This window comes from Saimiri boliviensis, chromosome 11, assembly GCF_048565385.1.
Source record: "Saimiri boliviensis isolate mSaiBol1 chromosome 11, mSaiBol1.pri, whole genome shotgun sequence".
NCBI classification, from domain to species: Eukaryota; Metazoa; Chordata; class Mammalia; order Primates; family Cebidae; genus Saimiri; species Saimiri boliviensis.
This window is the reverse complement of record NC_133459.1, coordinates 103255856-103270752: the sequence shown is the minus strand read 5'-3', so window position 1 is coordinate 103270752 and position 14897 is coordinate 103255856. Positions and strand designations below refer to the sequence as shown.

Here is a 14897-nt window from a genome sequence, read left to right as displayed (position 1 = left end):
AATGTAATTATTTTTAAACTACAGGTTTAAGTCAAATTAGCATAATGTTCCATAGTTAAAATTTACAACAGGCCCTGCCCACAGTTTTTAATTCAGCAATGTAATTCACTACATTTCGAAGTAATGAAAAAAAAAGCTATCTATAAGTTTTCTTCCTTAAATAATATGAACTCTACATAAAAATCACATTACTAAGAAAAGTAAGTATTAACACAAAAAATAATTATCATTTAAACCCAGAGAGATTATATAAGCATCCTTTAGACTGTTGGAAGCATGAGAAATGCTTCTTCATAGCTGGTGATAAATACAAAAGAAAGACACACCGTCATTATTTTTGTCCAAACTCTTAAATGCCAATTTCATTTTCTTCTCATGGTCTTTAAGGTACTTCATAAATTCTTCAAAATCCAGCTTCCCATCTTTGTTGACATCTCCAGTAGTAAAAATTTTCTATAAAAAACAAAAAACATTAGAGAGAAGTTATTGCCAATATGGGCTGATACACTAAATTACTTCTACACATATTTCAAGCAGATTGGCTGTTTTCCTAAAAAACTACAGTACCTCTTTTGGGCCAGATATATTATCATTTATGATGGCAAAGATCTATAATAAAAGTAGTTTTACTGCTGCAAAAAGATTCCGGGTCTTGTGCTAAATTTTCAATCAGAAAAAATGATACACTGATTTTTATAAAACATGACATTTTTAAGGCCAATGTAACCACACCCTAAGTTTCTGGACATGTGCTTTCTAAACCCCAAGATAGAAGACAAACACGTGACCTAGCACAGAATTTGAAATATTGCCGCACTCTGGGAGGCTGACTGGGGAGGATCGCTTGAGGTCAGGATTTAAGACCATGCTGGGCAACATAGTGAGACCTCATCTCCACAAAAATATTTTTTAAATTAGCCAGATGTTTTGGCACATGCCTGTAAGTACTCGCTACATGGAGGCAGAGGTAGGAAGATCACTTGAGCTCAGGAATTTGAAGTTACAGTGAGCTACATTGCACCACTGCATTCTAAAGTAGTGACAGAGCAATACCCTGTCTCTAAAAAAGAAAGGAAAAAGCCTAAATCAATATTTTTCCCTTTGATTTCAAAAATTACATAATCTTTTACTAAAGATGATCCATATAAAAAGCTGTCATAGCAAACTCTCCATTTCCATTAATAGAAATCATTGCTTTTGAGAAGTAATGAAGACCTTGTGAAATTTGATACGACATGTAAGCTACTACCACCCAAAATATAATCTATCTATCTGTCTACCTATTATGACACCCACAATCACCCATGAAAGCTTAAAAATTCTACTGTTCCGTTGGTCATGCTCTTCTGGGTAAATAATGCCATGTTGTAACTGGATGGTTTAATGGTCAGATCTCCAACCTCCAGATTTAGAGAGACAGATCCAAAACCTGTGAGCTGCAACTAAAGCTACACTTTGAGAAAGATTTAAGGTTTAAAATGCATAATCAGAAAAGAAGAAAGACTGGAAATCAGTGATCAATCGTTAAGGCTTATCTCAATCTCAAAAAATTATTTAAAAATTAAGCCAAAAAAGAAACTGAAGGAAACAAAGAGCAAGAAGTAATGAGAAAGAGAACACACTATTGGGAGGATTAACAAAGCCAAAAGACGGTTCTTTGAAAACACTTATAAAGTTGATAACTTCTGAAACTGACAGATAACCAATGTCAGAAAGTAAAGATGGAAACTACTAGACACTATAGACATTAAAGATATTATGAACAGCTTTATACCCAAAATAGGAAAGTGAGATAACAAACACCTATAAAACCAACTTATTAAAAACTGACATAAGACAGCAGAAAATCTGAGTAGCCCCATACTCAGATTTTAAAGAAATTTAAAGTATACTTTGAAAACATTCCCATGAAGAAAAATAGAGGCCCACGTGGTTTTAACAGTGATGCCTACCAGACTTTAAGAAAAAAACACCAGTTTTCCAGAGAATTAAAAGTGTGGGAACATTTTCCAACCCATTAACCCATTTTATGATGTGGGTATACACTTGATTCTAAAACCCAACAGGGACATCACAAAAAAAAAAAAAAAAAAAAAAAATTATAAGCAATGTTGACTAGTGAAAAAGATGCAAAACTCCTATATAAAATATTTGCAAATCAAATCTAATAATACACAAAATATATTAACACTATATATATATATATTCTTGCACTGTATACATTTCAGTCAATGACAGACCACATATGTGACAGTGTTCTAATAAGATTATGGTACCATATTTTCACCATGGAATACTACACAGCCAAAAGAAAGAATAAAATCATGTCCTCTGCAGCAACGTGAATGCAGCTGAAGGTCATTATCCTAAGCAAATAAATAAAGAAATAGAAAACCAAACACCACATGTTCTCACACATGGGAGCAAAACACGAGGTGCACATGGATATAAAGATGGGAACAGCAGAAACTGGGGACTATGAGTGGGGAGGGAATGGGCAACAGTTGAAAAATTATCTACTGGGTACTGAAAACAATTTCTCTTAGTCATGCGTTCCTTTCACTCTTTGGGGACATGGTTTCACGATCATTTTGGAAGTTACAAATTAAAGGACATCCATGACCCTATCTTTGAACAGTTTTATTTTTTAACCCATATTTCTGCAGCATTTCTTATGGTGAATCAAGAGTTATGATTGTCTAATGAGTTTGACTCAACAATACAGTAGTCCTCCCTTATCCATAGTTTCACTTTCCACAGTTTCATTACCTATGGTCATTCATGGTTTGAACTATTAAATGGAAAACTACGGAAACAACTTAAATTGCACACCATGCTGAGTAGCAGGATGAAATCTCACATCATCCAGTGCCATCGTGCCCAGGAGGTGAATGTTCTTTTGTCCAGCATAACCACGATACAGATGCTACGTGTTAGTCATTTAGTAGCCAAACTGGTTATAAGATCAAAAATATATAGTATATGGCCAGGCACAGTGATTCACACCTGTAATCCCAGGACTTTGGGAGGTTGAGGCAGGCAGATCGTTTGAGGTCAAAAGTTCAAGACCAGTCTAGCCAATATGGTGAAACCCCATTTCTACTAAAATTTAAAAAGTTAGCCAGGTGTGGTGGCACATGCCTGTAGTCCCAGCTTCTCAGGAGCCTGAGACACAAGAATTGCTTGAACCTGGGAGGCAGTGAGCCAAGATTATACCCCTGCACTCCAGCCTGGGAGACAGAGCAAGACTGCATCTTTAAAAAAAAAAAAAAAAAAAGTTGTGTGTGTGTGTATCTATATGTACCTACAGGGAGAGACGGAGTATATATAGGGTTCAATATTACCCACAGTTTCAGGTATTCCGTGGAGGTCTTGAAATATCCCCAGCACATAAAAAGGGGACTACTACAATATGAAAGACTAGGGATGGATTCCCCTTTAAATCTTCCTGTCTCTTACTTGTAGAAATAAAAGACCTACCAAATGAGAAAAGCAAAAGCTACTTGGCCCAAGCTTGCTATAACAAGGGAGTCAGCCACCCTCGCTTGCTTTTTGACAGAGACTCAAAAGCAGGCAGAGAAGTGGGAAAGCTTTACAGTGGGAAGAAGGGAAGGCTTCAGGCATTTCCTGACCAGAGGTTGCTGGCCTGGGGAAGCTGTAGGCAGGCTCACTAGAAGCAGGGCATCCTATTTGACTAGTAGGGGGGTGCATATTTAGCTTTCTCTGGTTCATCCTAAGTTGGAAGTGAAGAAAAACATTAGGGGTCTGTCGGTTATTAATCAAATCCTGATCATTTGGGGCTGACTGTTAGAGCAGTGAATACATAGCTTTGTGTATTGTCTCTAGAGAGAGCAACCTGACTTCTTGCAAGTCTGACATAACAGGCTGGTTTCCTGGTCTCTTTATTTTAGATAAAGGGCTGGTTTTCTGGGCAGACTGCTATAAATTTTGAGTCAAAGTTTCATTTTTATGTATGGTCTGACCATGATCTGTATATTTAGCTTCTCAACTTTCACAGGAAAAAAACAAAATATTGTTTAAAAAAAACATACATTTATCACAACAAAGAGTTATCTCTTTTGTATCTTAACATGACAATGTAAGTACCATTTCTTTATTTTTTTAAAAAAAAAAAATCAGTTGAGTTCTGTTTACATAAACAAATTTTCCTGCTAAGGAAGGTAGAGACATGTGAGAAAAGACCTCCTATCAAAAGTTCCTAGAGATGTGACTGCCACCTGAGGAAAAGTCCCAACAGTGCTCCTCTGAAATACAATGTTCTGTGTGGTCGGTGCAGAATTCTCTGGGGATGCCCCTCCCTTGGGTTTTGACATGTGAACCCTCGTCAGTCATCACCAGGTACACAAAGCCTCCTTGCCAAAAACGCCAGACAGATCTACAAACCTTTTGTTTCAATAAGAAAGAAATGTGTTTCAAAAGATGTAACGTGATGGCATAACCCAGAATTTCTTATGAAAGGTTACTTTGTATCAAATAAACAAATACAAGTCACACTTGCAAATCTAAACATAAGAACACTTAACTTTTTCTTTCTTTCTTTCTTCCTTTTTGTGTTGTTTTGTTTTGTTTTGTTTTTGTTTTTGTTTTTGAGATGGGGTCTCCCTCTCTCACCCAGGCTGGAGTGCAGTGATGCAATTTCAGCCTGCTGCAACCTCTGCTTCCCGGGTTCAAGTGATTCTCCTGCCTCAGCCTCCTGCGACTACATGCACCCGCCACCACACCCGGCTATTCTTAATAAACAGTAACGTTGGTCAACCACCTGAACACTGCAGAGGGCCCGGGTCAAGCTTGAGAACATGCAAATTTAGCCCTCTCTTCCCAATACCTCTCCAAGGCTCCCAGCCCCAACACCTCTCTGACCACAGCCACAGTGAGACCCACCTTCGCTTCTTCTAGAGAATGAATGACCCATACGTCCTCCAGGCCTTCCTGAAGCTCAGAAATGTCCAAGGTTCCGTCTTCATTATAGTCCAGGTACCAAAAGAGATCTCCGTAGAGGGAGTCCATCAAGGATATCTCCCTCGCAGCGCCCCAACCCCGGGGCGGGGGCGGGTGGAAGTGTGATGGACCAAGGGAATCTCTGCCCCCACCACACGTCCAGTGGGAAGAGACCTAAGACGGCATCCTTCTCAGGGGCGCCAAACACAAAGCACATTCACCGGTTAAAGCGCCAGAAGGAGACGGGTCATCCCAACGGCTCCAGCAGAGAGGCGCGAGCGCGCAGTGCCCAGGACCTGCATGGGACCGCACTGGGAGCTGCGCTGGCAGACTACCGAGCTCCTGCCGCACTTGCATCTGATCAGAAGCTCTGGTTCCCACTCCAGGAAGAGTCTAGACCGGACAATTCATGCTCCTTTCTCTAGAAACTTACAGGAAGAACCCAGCACGGGGCCATCCCAAAGTAGAGCTTCTTTTTGGAGAGAAGTCAGTAGGGAATGTTGGGACACGAGCGTAAGTGACTGGTGGTCAGGGCCCGCCAATATTTCAAAAAATTTGGCCGCACCTGTCTAGAAATCCTTCCTTTTTAAAATCTTTATATTGATTTTATTTTTTAAATAAAATAACTTTATTGTAGATTCAGGGGTTACACCATCAGTTTGTTACAAGGGTATATTGTATGATGCTGGGGTTTGGGCTCCTCATGGATCCATCGCCCAGGTTGTGAACAAAGTACCCAGCAGAAAGTTTTCCAGCCCTTGTCCCCCTTCCTTCCTCCCTCTGTTTGGAATCCCTAGTGTTTCTTGTTCCCATCTTTATACCCCCATTTACCCAAGGTTTCGCTCCTTTTTGTAAGTGAAAACATAGTGATTTTCTGTTTCTATATTGATTCACTTAAGTTATTGGCTTCCAGCTACATTCATATTGCTGCAAAGAACATGAGCTTGTTCTTTTTTACGGCTGCGTAGTATTCTATGGTGTATATCTACCACATTTTCTTTATCCAGTCCGCTGCTGATGGGTACCTACATTGTGTTATAGGAATCCTTTTCTAAGGTTGCAGCCCTAGAGAACTGCTGTAATAAAGACTAGGAATGGAATGAAAATCTGCCCACATGGGCTCTTCCTTCTGTGACCTACCTTCCCAGTTTTTAATCTTTTATCTTCATGCAACCCTGCAACAGTTCCAGGGCAAACTTAGCCTTACGCTGTTTGTGGCATGATTGGGAAGATGATCTCAAAATGAGTAAAAGTTCAGTGATCTCAGGTCGCAGAGAGAAGTCAGGAGATATTCATAAAGGCTGTCTAGTGCTTCCTTTTAATCCTCACCCTCCAGAACCACAGAGGACCCTGGTTTCCCCAGACATACACATGTGATCCCTTATGCTGTTCCACTGGGAATGTGAAGGTACAGTTTCACAATAAAAACTCTCCACTTTTTATGTAATTTATTTTCCTAAATATGGAGATTTGGTACCCTAAAAAGTTGAATATTAAAACTCAAAAAGACAATTTAATTTAGCCATTATCTGTTAGCTTTTGCTGTGCACCACCCATCATGTTAGATACTAGGAACATAAACAGACATGTTTATGAACATGTTAGCTTTTGCTGTGCACCACCCATCATGTTAGATACTAGGAACATAAACAGAACATGTTCTTGAAATACACATAGGTTTCCCTTTGGGAGGAGGCTGCACCATGGTTGGTCAAAAAACTACTGTATGCTTTCCAATAAACATTTCTCCCAGAGTTGTTGAGCAGTGAGTGGCAAATGTCTAATGCTGTTTTGCAAGATGTGCTATGGCCCAATCAAGAATGAATTCTCCCAAAAAGAGAATTTTATAGTCCACAGGGAATGCTCCTTCCCTGTGCATCACAGAGAATGTAGGTAGTGGCAAAGAGCCACAGAAGGCAGACAGCCAGGCAGAGAATGAGCTTTGGGTTAGAAAGAATCTACAGGGCCAAGCAGAAAAGACAGAAGTCATGGCCAGGGTGATAAGGAAAATAGACTGACAGCATTTAACAGGATTGACAGGAGAGACCAAACCATAGAGTTGATAGTTTCATCTAATAAAAGGCAGGTATTTTTGCTGAATAGCTCTTTCTGCTTTTTGAAATTATCCTGTTCATTATTTGCTTATTATTTCTTATTCCCCACACACCTTCACAACACACACAGACCTACTACAGGGAGAGTTTTGAGACTACAACAGGGAAACCTGTCGGTCTTGTTCACCATTATATCCCCAGTTCATTAAACAATGTCTGGCACTGTTTGAAAACATTAAATGAATGAATGAACTATTTATGCTAAGTTACTAGGTAGTTCTTACCATTCCTAGTTAACATTTGAGCCTTCCAGGCAATAAATAACATTCCCAAGGCCACAGTCTAGCATGTGGTGAAAACATTTGAACCCTGGTCTAACTGATTCCACAGGCTATAATAATAACTATTATATCCACTAAAACACTTAATGTGCAGTAAACACTATAATCCACATCCCAGAGTTATACTTCAAACTTTCTCAACAAAGCCTTTTGTTTTCATAAATCCTGTCAAATACAGATACCCTGGTGAACTCTAAAAAGGTAAGATTTTTGAACTCAGCCTGGTCAAAAGAAGCTAAGCAGCAGATTACAAAATGTTGTCTTGCAGAGGCTTCTTTCTAAATGTTTTCCTTTTTCTGGAATACTGACAAAGAAAGTGGACTAGGAACATTATAAAGGTGAGCTGGGGCCTTAAACAATGGGCAATCATACAGCAGGTAGAGAAGGGGGGATGAGAGAATTCTCAGGCGGAGAGAAGAAAATAAGGGATCAGTGTACATGGTTGTGGCCCAGTCATGGAATAGGGCATGTGGGGAGTTTAGAAAATAGACTGAAAAGGCTTAGAATGCTACAAAGATGGAAAGGGTATTTTATGCCTTACTAAAGAATTCTTCCATTTTTTCATTCTTTCAAGCACTTTATTTCCGCAAAGAAGCATAACATCAGATTTTAGACTATAAATCAGGAGAAAACAGAAAAGATACAGATTTTATATATTTTAGAACATTTGACAGAAGTATAATTGGAATTCTATTGTTTTTTTTTATAAACTCCCTGTTGTGATGCTCTAAAATGTACCTGATGACTTCTATATCACGTTTCCTTAATATTGTGCCAGAAACCATAAAGTGTCTGACAATTAAAATATTAAGGAAATGGGCCAGGCATGGTGGCTCACGCCTGTAATCATTGCACTTTGGGAACCAGAGGCAGGCAGATCACTTAGAGGCCAGGAATTCATGACCAGCCTGGCCAACATGGCAAAATCCCATCTCTACTAAAAATATAAAAATTAGCCAGGTTTGGTGGGATGTGCCTATAATTTCAGCTACTTGGGAGGCTGAGGCACAAGAATCACTTGAACCCAGAAAGCAGAGGCTGCAGTGAGCCAAGATCACACCACTGCACTCCAGCCTGGGCAACAGAGCGAGACTCTGTCTCTAGAGAAAAAAGAAAAAAAAGTAATATTAATGAAATGAACTCTCCTTGTTAACAGAGAAATTATTTAATGGAGTGAAATCCTGATTCCATTCAATGCAATAAAACATTTGCTAAGCTACCATTCTTCTACGTGACTCTATTTTCTGTTATGTAAATGCAAAAATTTAAAAACAGAGAATCAAAAAAATCATAGCATGTAAGAGTTAGAATGGTCCTTACATCAGGTTACCAGTCCACCTGCTCCTCTAATGTTGGCTGATCATTCAGCATACATTTGATACACACAGGCACAAGGGTCCTCAAGAAGTTCATCATCTAGTACATGGGGGATACCACATTTTAAAGGGTGTTTTTTTAACATGAACTTTCATACTCAGCCACACATGACCTTGTTAAAAGTCCTGTCCAGGATGCAGGCTAGATATCTGCATTTTAAGAATTCTGCATCCAAGAATAAGAAAGTAAAGTTCATGTGGTGGCGTGCACCTGTGGTCCCAGCTACTCGAGAGGCTGAGGCAGGAGAATTGCTTGAACCCGGGAGGCAGAGGTTGCAGTGAGCCGAGATCATGCCACTGCACTCCAGCCTGGCACCTGACAATGGAGTGAGACTCCATCTCCATAAAAAAATAAAAAGAAAGAAAGTAAAGCTCAAACTTGACCATGATTACAGGTCAATTCACACCGAGGATGGAACTCTTGCAGCATGCTGCTTCCCTTTTTGCTCTGGGTAATTGTCCTAGTCCATCTGGGCTGCTATGTCAGAAATACTATTCGCTTACTTAAACAATAAGCACTGATTTCTTACAGTTCCAGACACTGCAAGTCCTAGATCAAGGTGCCAGCAGATTCAGTGTGTAGTGAGGACCCACTTTCTGGGTCCATAGACAACTGTCTTCTCACTGTGACCTCACGTGGTGGAAGGGACAAGGAAGCTCTTCTGGGTCACTTGTATACAAGTGCTAATCCCATTCATGAGGGCTCCTATTTAAAAGGAAATAGGATTACTAGACAAGTGGGGAAATTAGTAATGGTTAAATACTGTATCTCCTTGTTCTCATAATACATTCAAGTCTCAGTCTATACTCTTATACTCCTGAGTCCTAGAACTTAATGTAAATTTTCTCTAATTTTCAACTTTAATTCTTCACCAATTTCATAGTGAAGAGATTTGGTACATGTAGAAAAGAAAGGTCACATCAGAAAAAAAAAATGTAGTGCTTTCACTTCCAACTGGTTCTTAATTTTGTCTCAGGACTTGCCTTGAATTCCTTCCTCTTCCCTGGATAATTCTGGAGCACTTAGTAATAGTCAGCTATTACGTTCCTTATGCCTATTTCTACATTCTGCTCTTATTTCTATATTCTTTCCATACAAAATCTAAAGAAACTTAAATAGAAATTTGTTCTCTTCTAAATGCTAAATTCATTACAAAAGCTTGGAAACATGGAGATGAGATCAAATGAGGTGAAAATCTACGGGGCCAGGTGCGGTGGCTCACGCCTGTAATACCAGCACTTTGGGAGGCCGAGGCGGACAGATCACAACGTCAAGAGATCAATACTATCCTGGCCAGCATAGTGAAACCCCATCTCTACTAAAAAATACAAAAATTAGCTGGGTGTGGTGGCATGCACCTGTAGTCCCAGCTACTCAGGAGGCTGGGGCAAAAGAATTGCTTGAACCTGGGAAGAGGAGGTTGCAGTGAGCTGAGATTGTGCTACTGCACTTCAGCCTAGCACCTGATGACAGAGCAAGACTCTGTCTCAAAAAAATTTTAAAAAAACAAAATTTATAGAGATTTTGCTTCAAGTTGAGTATCTGTCTCAACATAGTAGATAGAAACTACTATGTTGAAACCTTCCACTGAAGAGTCCCCCCATAATTATCACTTCTATGCTCAAGTGGCCAATCTCTTCAATCCTTGACATTACACAAACCCCTGACATGCCTCTGAAATTTTCTCCCATACAGGTTGACCATGTAATCCTCATTCTATCTCATGTGTGATAGTTAATTTTATGTGTCAACTTGTCTTTACTAAGGGATGCCCAGATCGCTGGTAAAACATGATTTCTGGGTGTGTCTGTGACTGTGTCTTTGGAGGAGGGTAGCATTTGAATCAGTAAACTAATTAAAGAAGACGGCCCTCACCAAATGGGTAGGCATAATGCAATCCTGTAGAGGGTCTGACTACAACAAAAAGGCAGCGGAAGTGCTCTGTTTTGTTTGTCCCCACCAAAACTCATGTTGAACTCTGATCCTGGATGTGGCAGTGTTGGGAGGTGGGACGTAGCGGGAGGTGCCAGGGTCATGGAGGCAGATCCCTCATGAATGGCTTGGTGCCATTCTTGCAGTAGTGAGTGAGTTCTCTCCTTCATGAGACTGAATTAGTTCCCCTCAGGAATCAATCAGTTTCCTGCAGGCTGGGTTGTTATAAAGCCAGGACACCCCTCGGATTTGGCTTCTTCACACATGTCTACTTCCACTTTGACTTTCCACCACATTGTGACACAGCAGGAATGCCCTCACCAGGAGACCAGCAGATGCCAGCACCACGCTTCTTAAACTTCCCAGCCTGCAGAACTGTGAGCTCAGTCAATGTCTTTTCTTTATAAATTACCAAGCCTCAGGTATTCCATTATAGCAACACTAAATGGACTAAGACAGGAAGTGAAAGGGAATTTCACTTGCTGAATAGGAGCTTATAAAGACTGATTCCCTGAATGAACGAGGATGTGGAGAAGCAAACATTGTCAGTCAAAAGAGAGTCCAAGATTTCTGAAAGGCAGTATGTATCCCAATTTAAAATGTGTGTTACCTTCAGACTCAGCAATTTCCACTCCTCAAAATTTATCCTATGAAAGTAGCTGGACCAGAATCAAAAAACAAATACAAAGGACAACCATTGCAATTCCACGTATAATCGTTTTTAAACTATCAATAAACTAAATGATGATTAATAAAGAATTGGTAACATATACTATGATACAAACATAGAACATGATGCAGTTATATAAAAATGATGGGACAGCAGCAATTCTCACTTTTTGATCTCAGAATCCCTTTACAATCTTAAAAATCATGGAGAACTCCAAAGAGCTTTTGTATATGGTAGGGTTCATGGAGTTGTACCACTGAGATCTCCCTTCAAAGGCGCCTACTGTGAGGAGCACAGTTGACTGCCACCCTCTAGCCTCCAGCCCTGGCATCTGCTGATGCACTGCAGCAAGGCTGTCCCTTTCCTGCGCTGCTTCCAGCCAATGATCGGACACGATGACGAACTCCAACGGGGCCATTTCTGCGACAATCAGCAAAAATTACCAAAAGTTGGTTCTTTCAAAGTATGAATAAAATACACAAAACTTTGGCAAGATCGAAGGGGAGAAAAGAATAGATATCAGGAATGAAATAGAGAACCTACCTACAGATAGTCAGAAGTTTTATAAAATCATCAGTGAATATTATGAACCTTGGACAGAATGGGAAGTTTCAAAAAACAAACAAACAAAAAACCTGTAACTTACTAAATCTGACTCTAGAAGAAAGAATAAACTGAAAAGGACTAAAACTACCAAAGACATTAAAAGAGAAGTTAAAACGTAATGATGTAACAGTTGTTGGCCCTCATAGAAACCTAATCACTTTCCCTCTTTGGACAGGGAATGCCAGTGTCATCTTAGCTTCAGCAGGGCTGGAGTTCCACATATCTCCACCCTACTAAAGGGGCAAAGTTCGGGGCACAGTTAAGATGGCTCAGAGAAAATGAAATTAGTCACAGGTCAATCCTTCAGATCAATTTGTGTACTTAGGGCATTAACCCAGGAATGTCTTGAACAATGGAATGTCGCCATGCCTTTTCAACAGGAAGTCGGGGGAACACAGGATTGGTTTTCAAACAGTTTTGAAACAGTAGACAACACACACAGCTGGTGTAACACAGCAGCTTCGAAGAGACCGAATGTGTGCGCCGTTTTACGGAACTTGGTACCCACTGAAGTCTGACAGCTAAACATGATTACATGTTTGCAAGGCAAAACAAAACAGAAAACAGGCAAAGAACCTGGGGTGGATTCAGAACAAAAGTGTCTTAAAAATTTATCAGTGCCCGTAGCTCAGAGTGTCCACAGCACTCATTTTATCTGGACAAATACGATAGCCTTTCGTATCCTGACCCGCTTCTGTTACCGGGGTCGCCGTCCGTGGCCCCATGCCCGAGTTTCTGAAGCCACCGAGCGCCGGACGCCACAGTTCCTCCTTCCTCTTGGCAACGCCTCGGGCCGCCGCCCTCCTCGGTCCGCGACCGCAGCGCCCACAGCCCTCCCTGCGCCCCGGCGGCGACCCACCTCCTCCGCGTCCTGGCCCAGGGGGATGCCCAGGTTCTTAAGCCCTTCCTGCAGCTCGCCGATGTCCACCACTCCGTCCCCGTTGCGGTCCAGCGCCTGGAAAAGGGTCTCATAGCGCGTCGGCGGCTCCGCGTCCTGGCAGGCCGCGGTGGGCAGCACAAAGCCCCGCAGCCAGCGCAGCATGGTCCCGGAGGCGCGGGCGGCCGGGCCGGGGAAGTCGCGGCAGACGAGGGGGCTGCGGGGCGCGATCCGGAGCCGCGCGATGCCTGGCTGGGCGGGGCGCGCGGCGCCACAGCGTTCGGGGCGCTGGCGGGGGCGCGGCTCCGGCGCGCAGGGCGCAGGAGCAGAGACCCCACCCGAGCCCGCGCGGCGCGCAGGGTGTGGCCAGTCCCGCCGCCGCTGGGGAGGAGCTCGCCGCGCCGGCCTCCGCGGGACTGGCCGGGCCCGCCCCCGGAGAGCAGGAAGTGAGGGAGCGGCCGGCTGGGTTTCGGGAGGGGCTGTGCGGCCCGGGGCGCCCTCCGCCCAGTTCCCGGTGCCGCTGTCAGCGGTGCGGGTGCGAGGAGGAAACCCCCAGAAGGTCCTGGGCTGGAGCGTCAGCGCAGTGGCTTGGGAGCAGGGCTGGAAGAACGGTTACTCCGCCGAAAGACCCCCCTCGGCCGGAGCCTTAGCGCACAGCCCAGCGCTGCTTCTCTGCCTGGAAACTGGGCCGTGGTGGGCGTTGTCTCTCACGGATCTCTAACTTTTTCGCGGTTGCACACCTGGGATGGAGATTCTGCTTTAAGAAGCAGAGAGTTAAATCTTAAAGCATCTACTGGAGCAATTATAAAAACAAAAAGGAGAAACCCCGGGATTTGTTGAAGAAAAAGATCAGCAGCCATCCGTGTGGGCAATGGGAAAAAGAGGGACTCGTTTGGTAGACAGCTTAGCTAGGATTTGCCTGTGATTAAGCGTGAACAGTGTCTGCCAGCTGCACTTACCAGAACAACATCAGCACCCTCCTCCTTCTCAAGATGAGTGCAGTTCTGAGGTTTGGAGTGTATTACTCAGGCAAGAACTTGTTACTGCCTAGCATGGAAAAACGAAAGGAACGTTGGATTTAACAGAGAAAGCACCTCATCTTTCAGATATGGCGTGGCCTCTCCCGGTAGTCTCTCATCAGTAAAATGAGAATATAAATACCTGCCTTCACAACAAGGTTGTATAGTATCTGTGAAAGGTCTTAATTCTCCAAGGCGCCAATCAAATGAGATATCATTAATTGTAATAATTGTGTTCATTCACAGATGCTTAAGAGGAACTGTTGTTACACTGCGGTTTGCAGGAAAGAAGACACCTGTGTACTTGTAAATTAGGGTGTCTCACATCTTCTAAATCACTACACAGAAATCAGTTGTTCCAACAAAAGCCAGGAACTCAGACCCTGAACTTACTTCCCCTTATATCATTTTATATGTTTAAGACATATATGAATCTAGAATGTGTAAGTTAAGGGCTGCCCGCTTAGTGAAATCATCTTGAAATCGATGTATCTTTCCATATGACTTCCAGCTTCCAGTCTTACTAAGAATTATCGCCTTCTTTTGGGACTGCCTTCAAACTTCAACAAATTTTCTATTTGTCCTTGAAACCCTCTTTTAATCCTACTATGAATACTCTGTATTTGGAAAGAGGCTGCTTGAATTAGTCATCTCACACTTAACATGCTTTCATTTTACTTTTTTTTTTTTTTTTTTTTTTTGAGGTGGCGTCTCGCTCTGTTGCCCAGGCTGGAGTACAAGGGAGATCTCAGCTCACTGCAACCTCCTCCACCCAAGTTCAAGCGATTCTCCTGCCTCAGCCTCCTGAGTAGCTGGGACTACAGGCCATTTTACTTTTTTTAAAAAGTAACACTTAGAAGAATTACCTGTCAACATTTTTGCTGAGAAAATTACCTTCACACAGAAACTTTTACTTGAGTGTTTATAGCAGTTATATTCATAACTGTCGAGTGCAGAAACAGAATGTTCTTTAATGGGTGAACTGGTGAATATCCTGTGTTGCATTCATACAGTGATACTAATCAGCAATAAAAATTACTGATACCTGGCAACAATGACATT

At 42.1% G+C, this 14897-nt stretch overlaps 1 protein-coding gene across 2 annotated transcripts in view; it reads right to left on the bottom strand.

Annotated features, from left to right (window-relative positions):
• LOC101048237 (mitochondrial adenyl nucleotide antiporter SLC25A24) overlaps nt 1-13166 on the bottom strand; it is a 51983-nt gene extending 38817 nt beyond the window's left edge. Inside the window, exons 1-2 of one of the 2 annotated variants that reach the window (XM_074381318.1) lie at nt 12799-13166; nt 327-453 (exon numbers count right to left, since the gene is read on the bottom strand). In XM_074381318.1, coding sequence (XP_074237419.1) covers nt 327-453; nt 12799-12981 — 310 coding nt within the window. In that variant the 5' untranslated portion in view covers nt 12982-13166. Of the gene's footprint in view, nt 1-326; nt 454-4902; nt 12718-12798 lie in introns of those variants that run through there. The other variant, XM_074381319.1, reaches the window with a different exon arrangement.
• Nucleotides 13167-14897: the final 1731 nt, after the last annotated feature.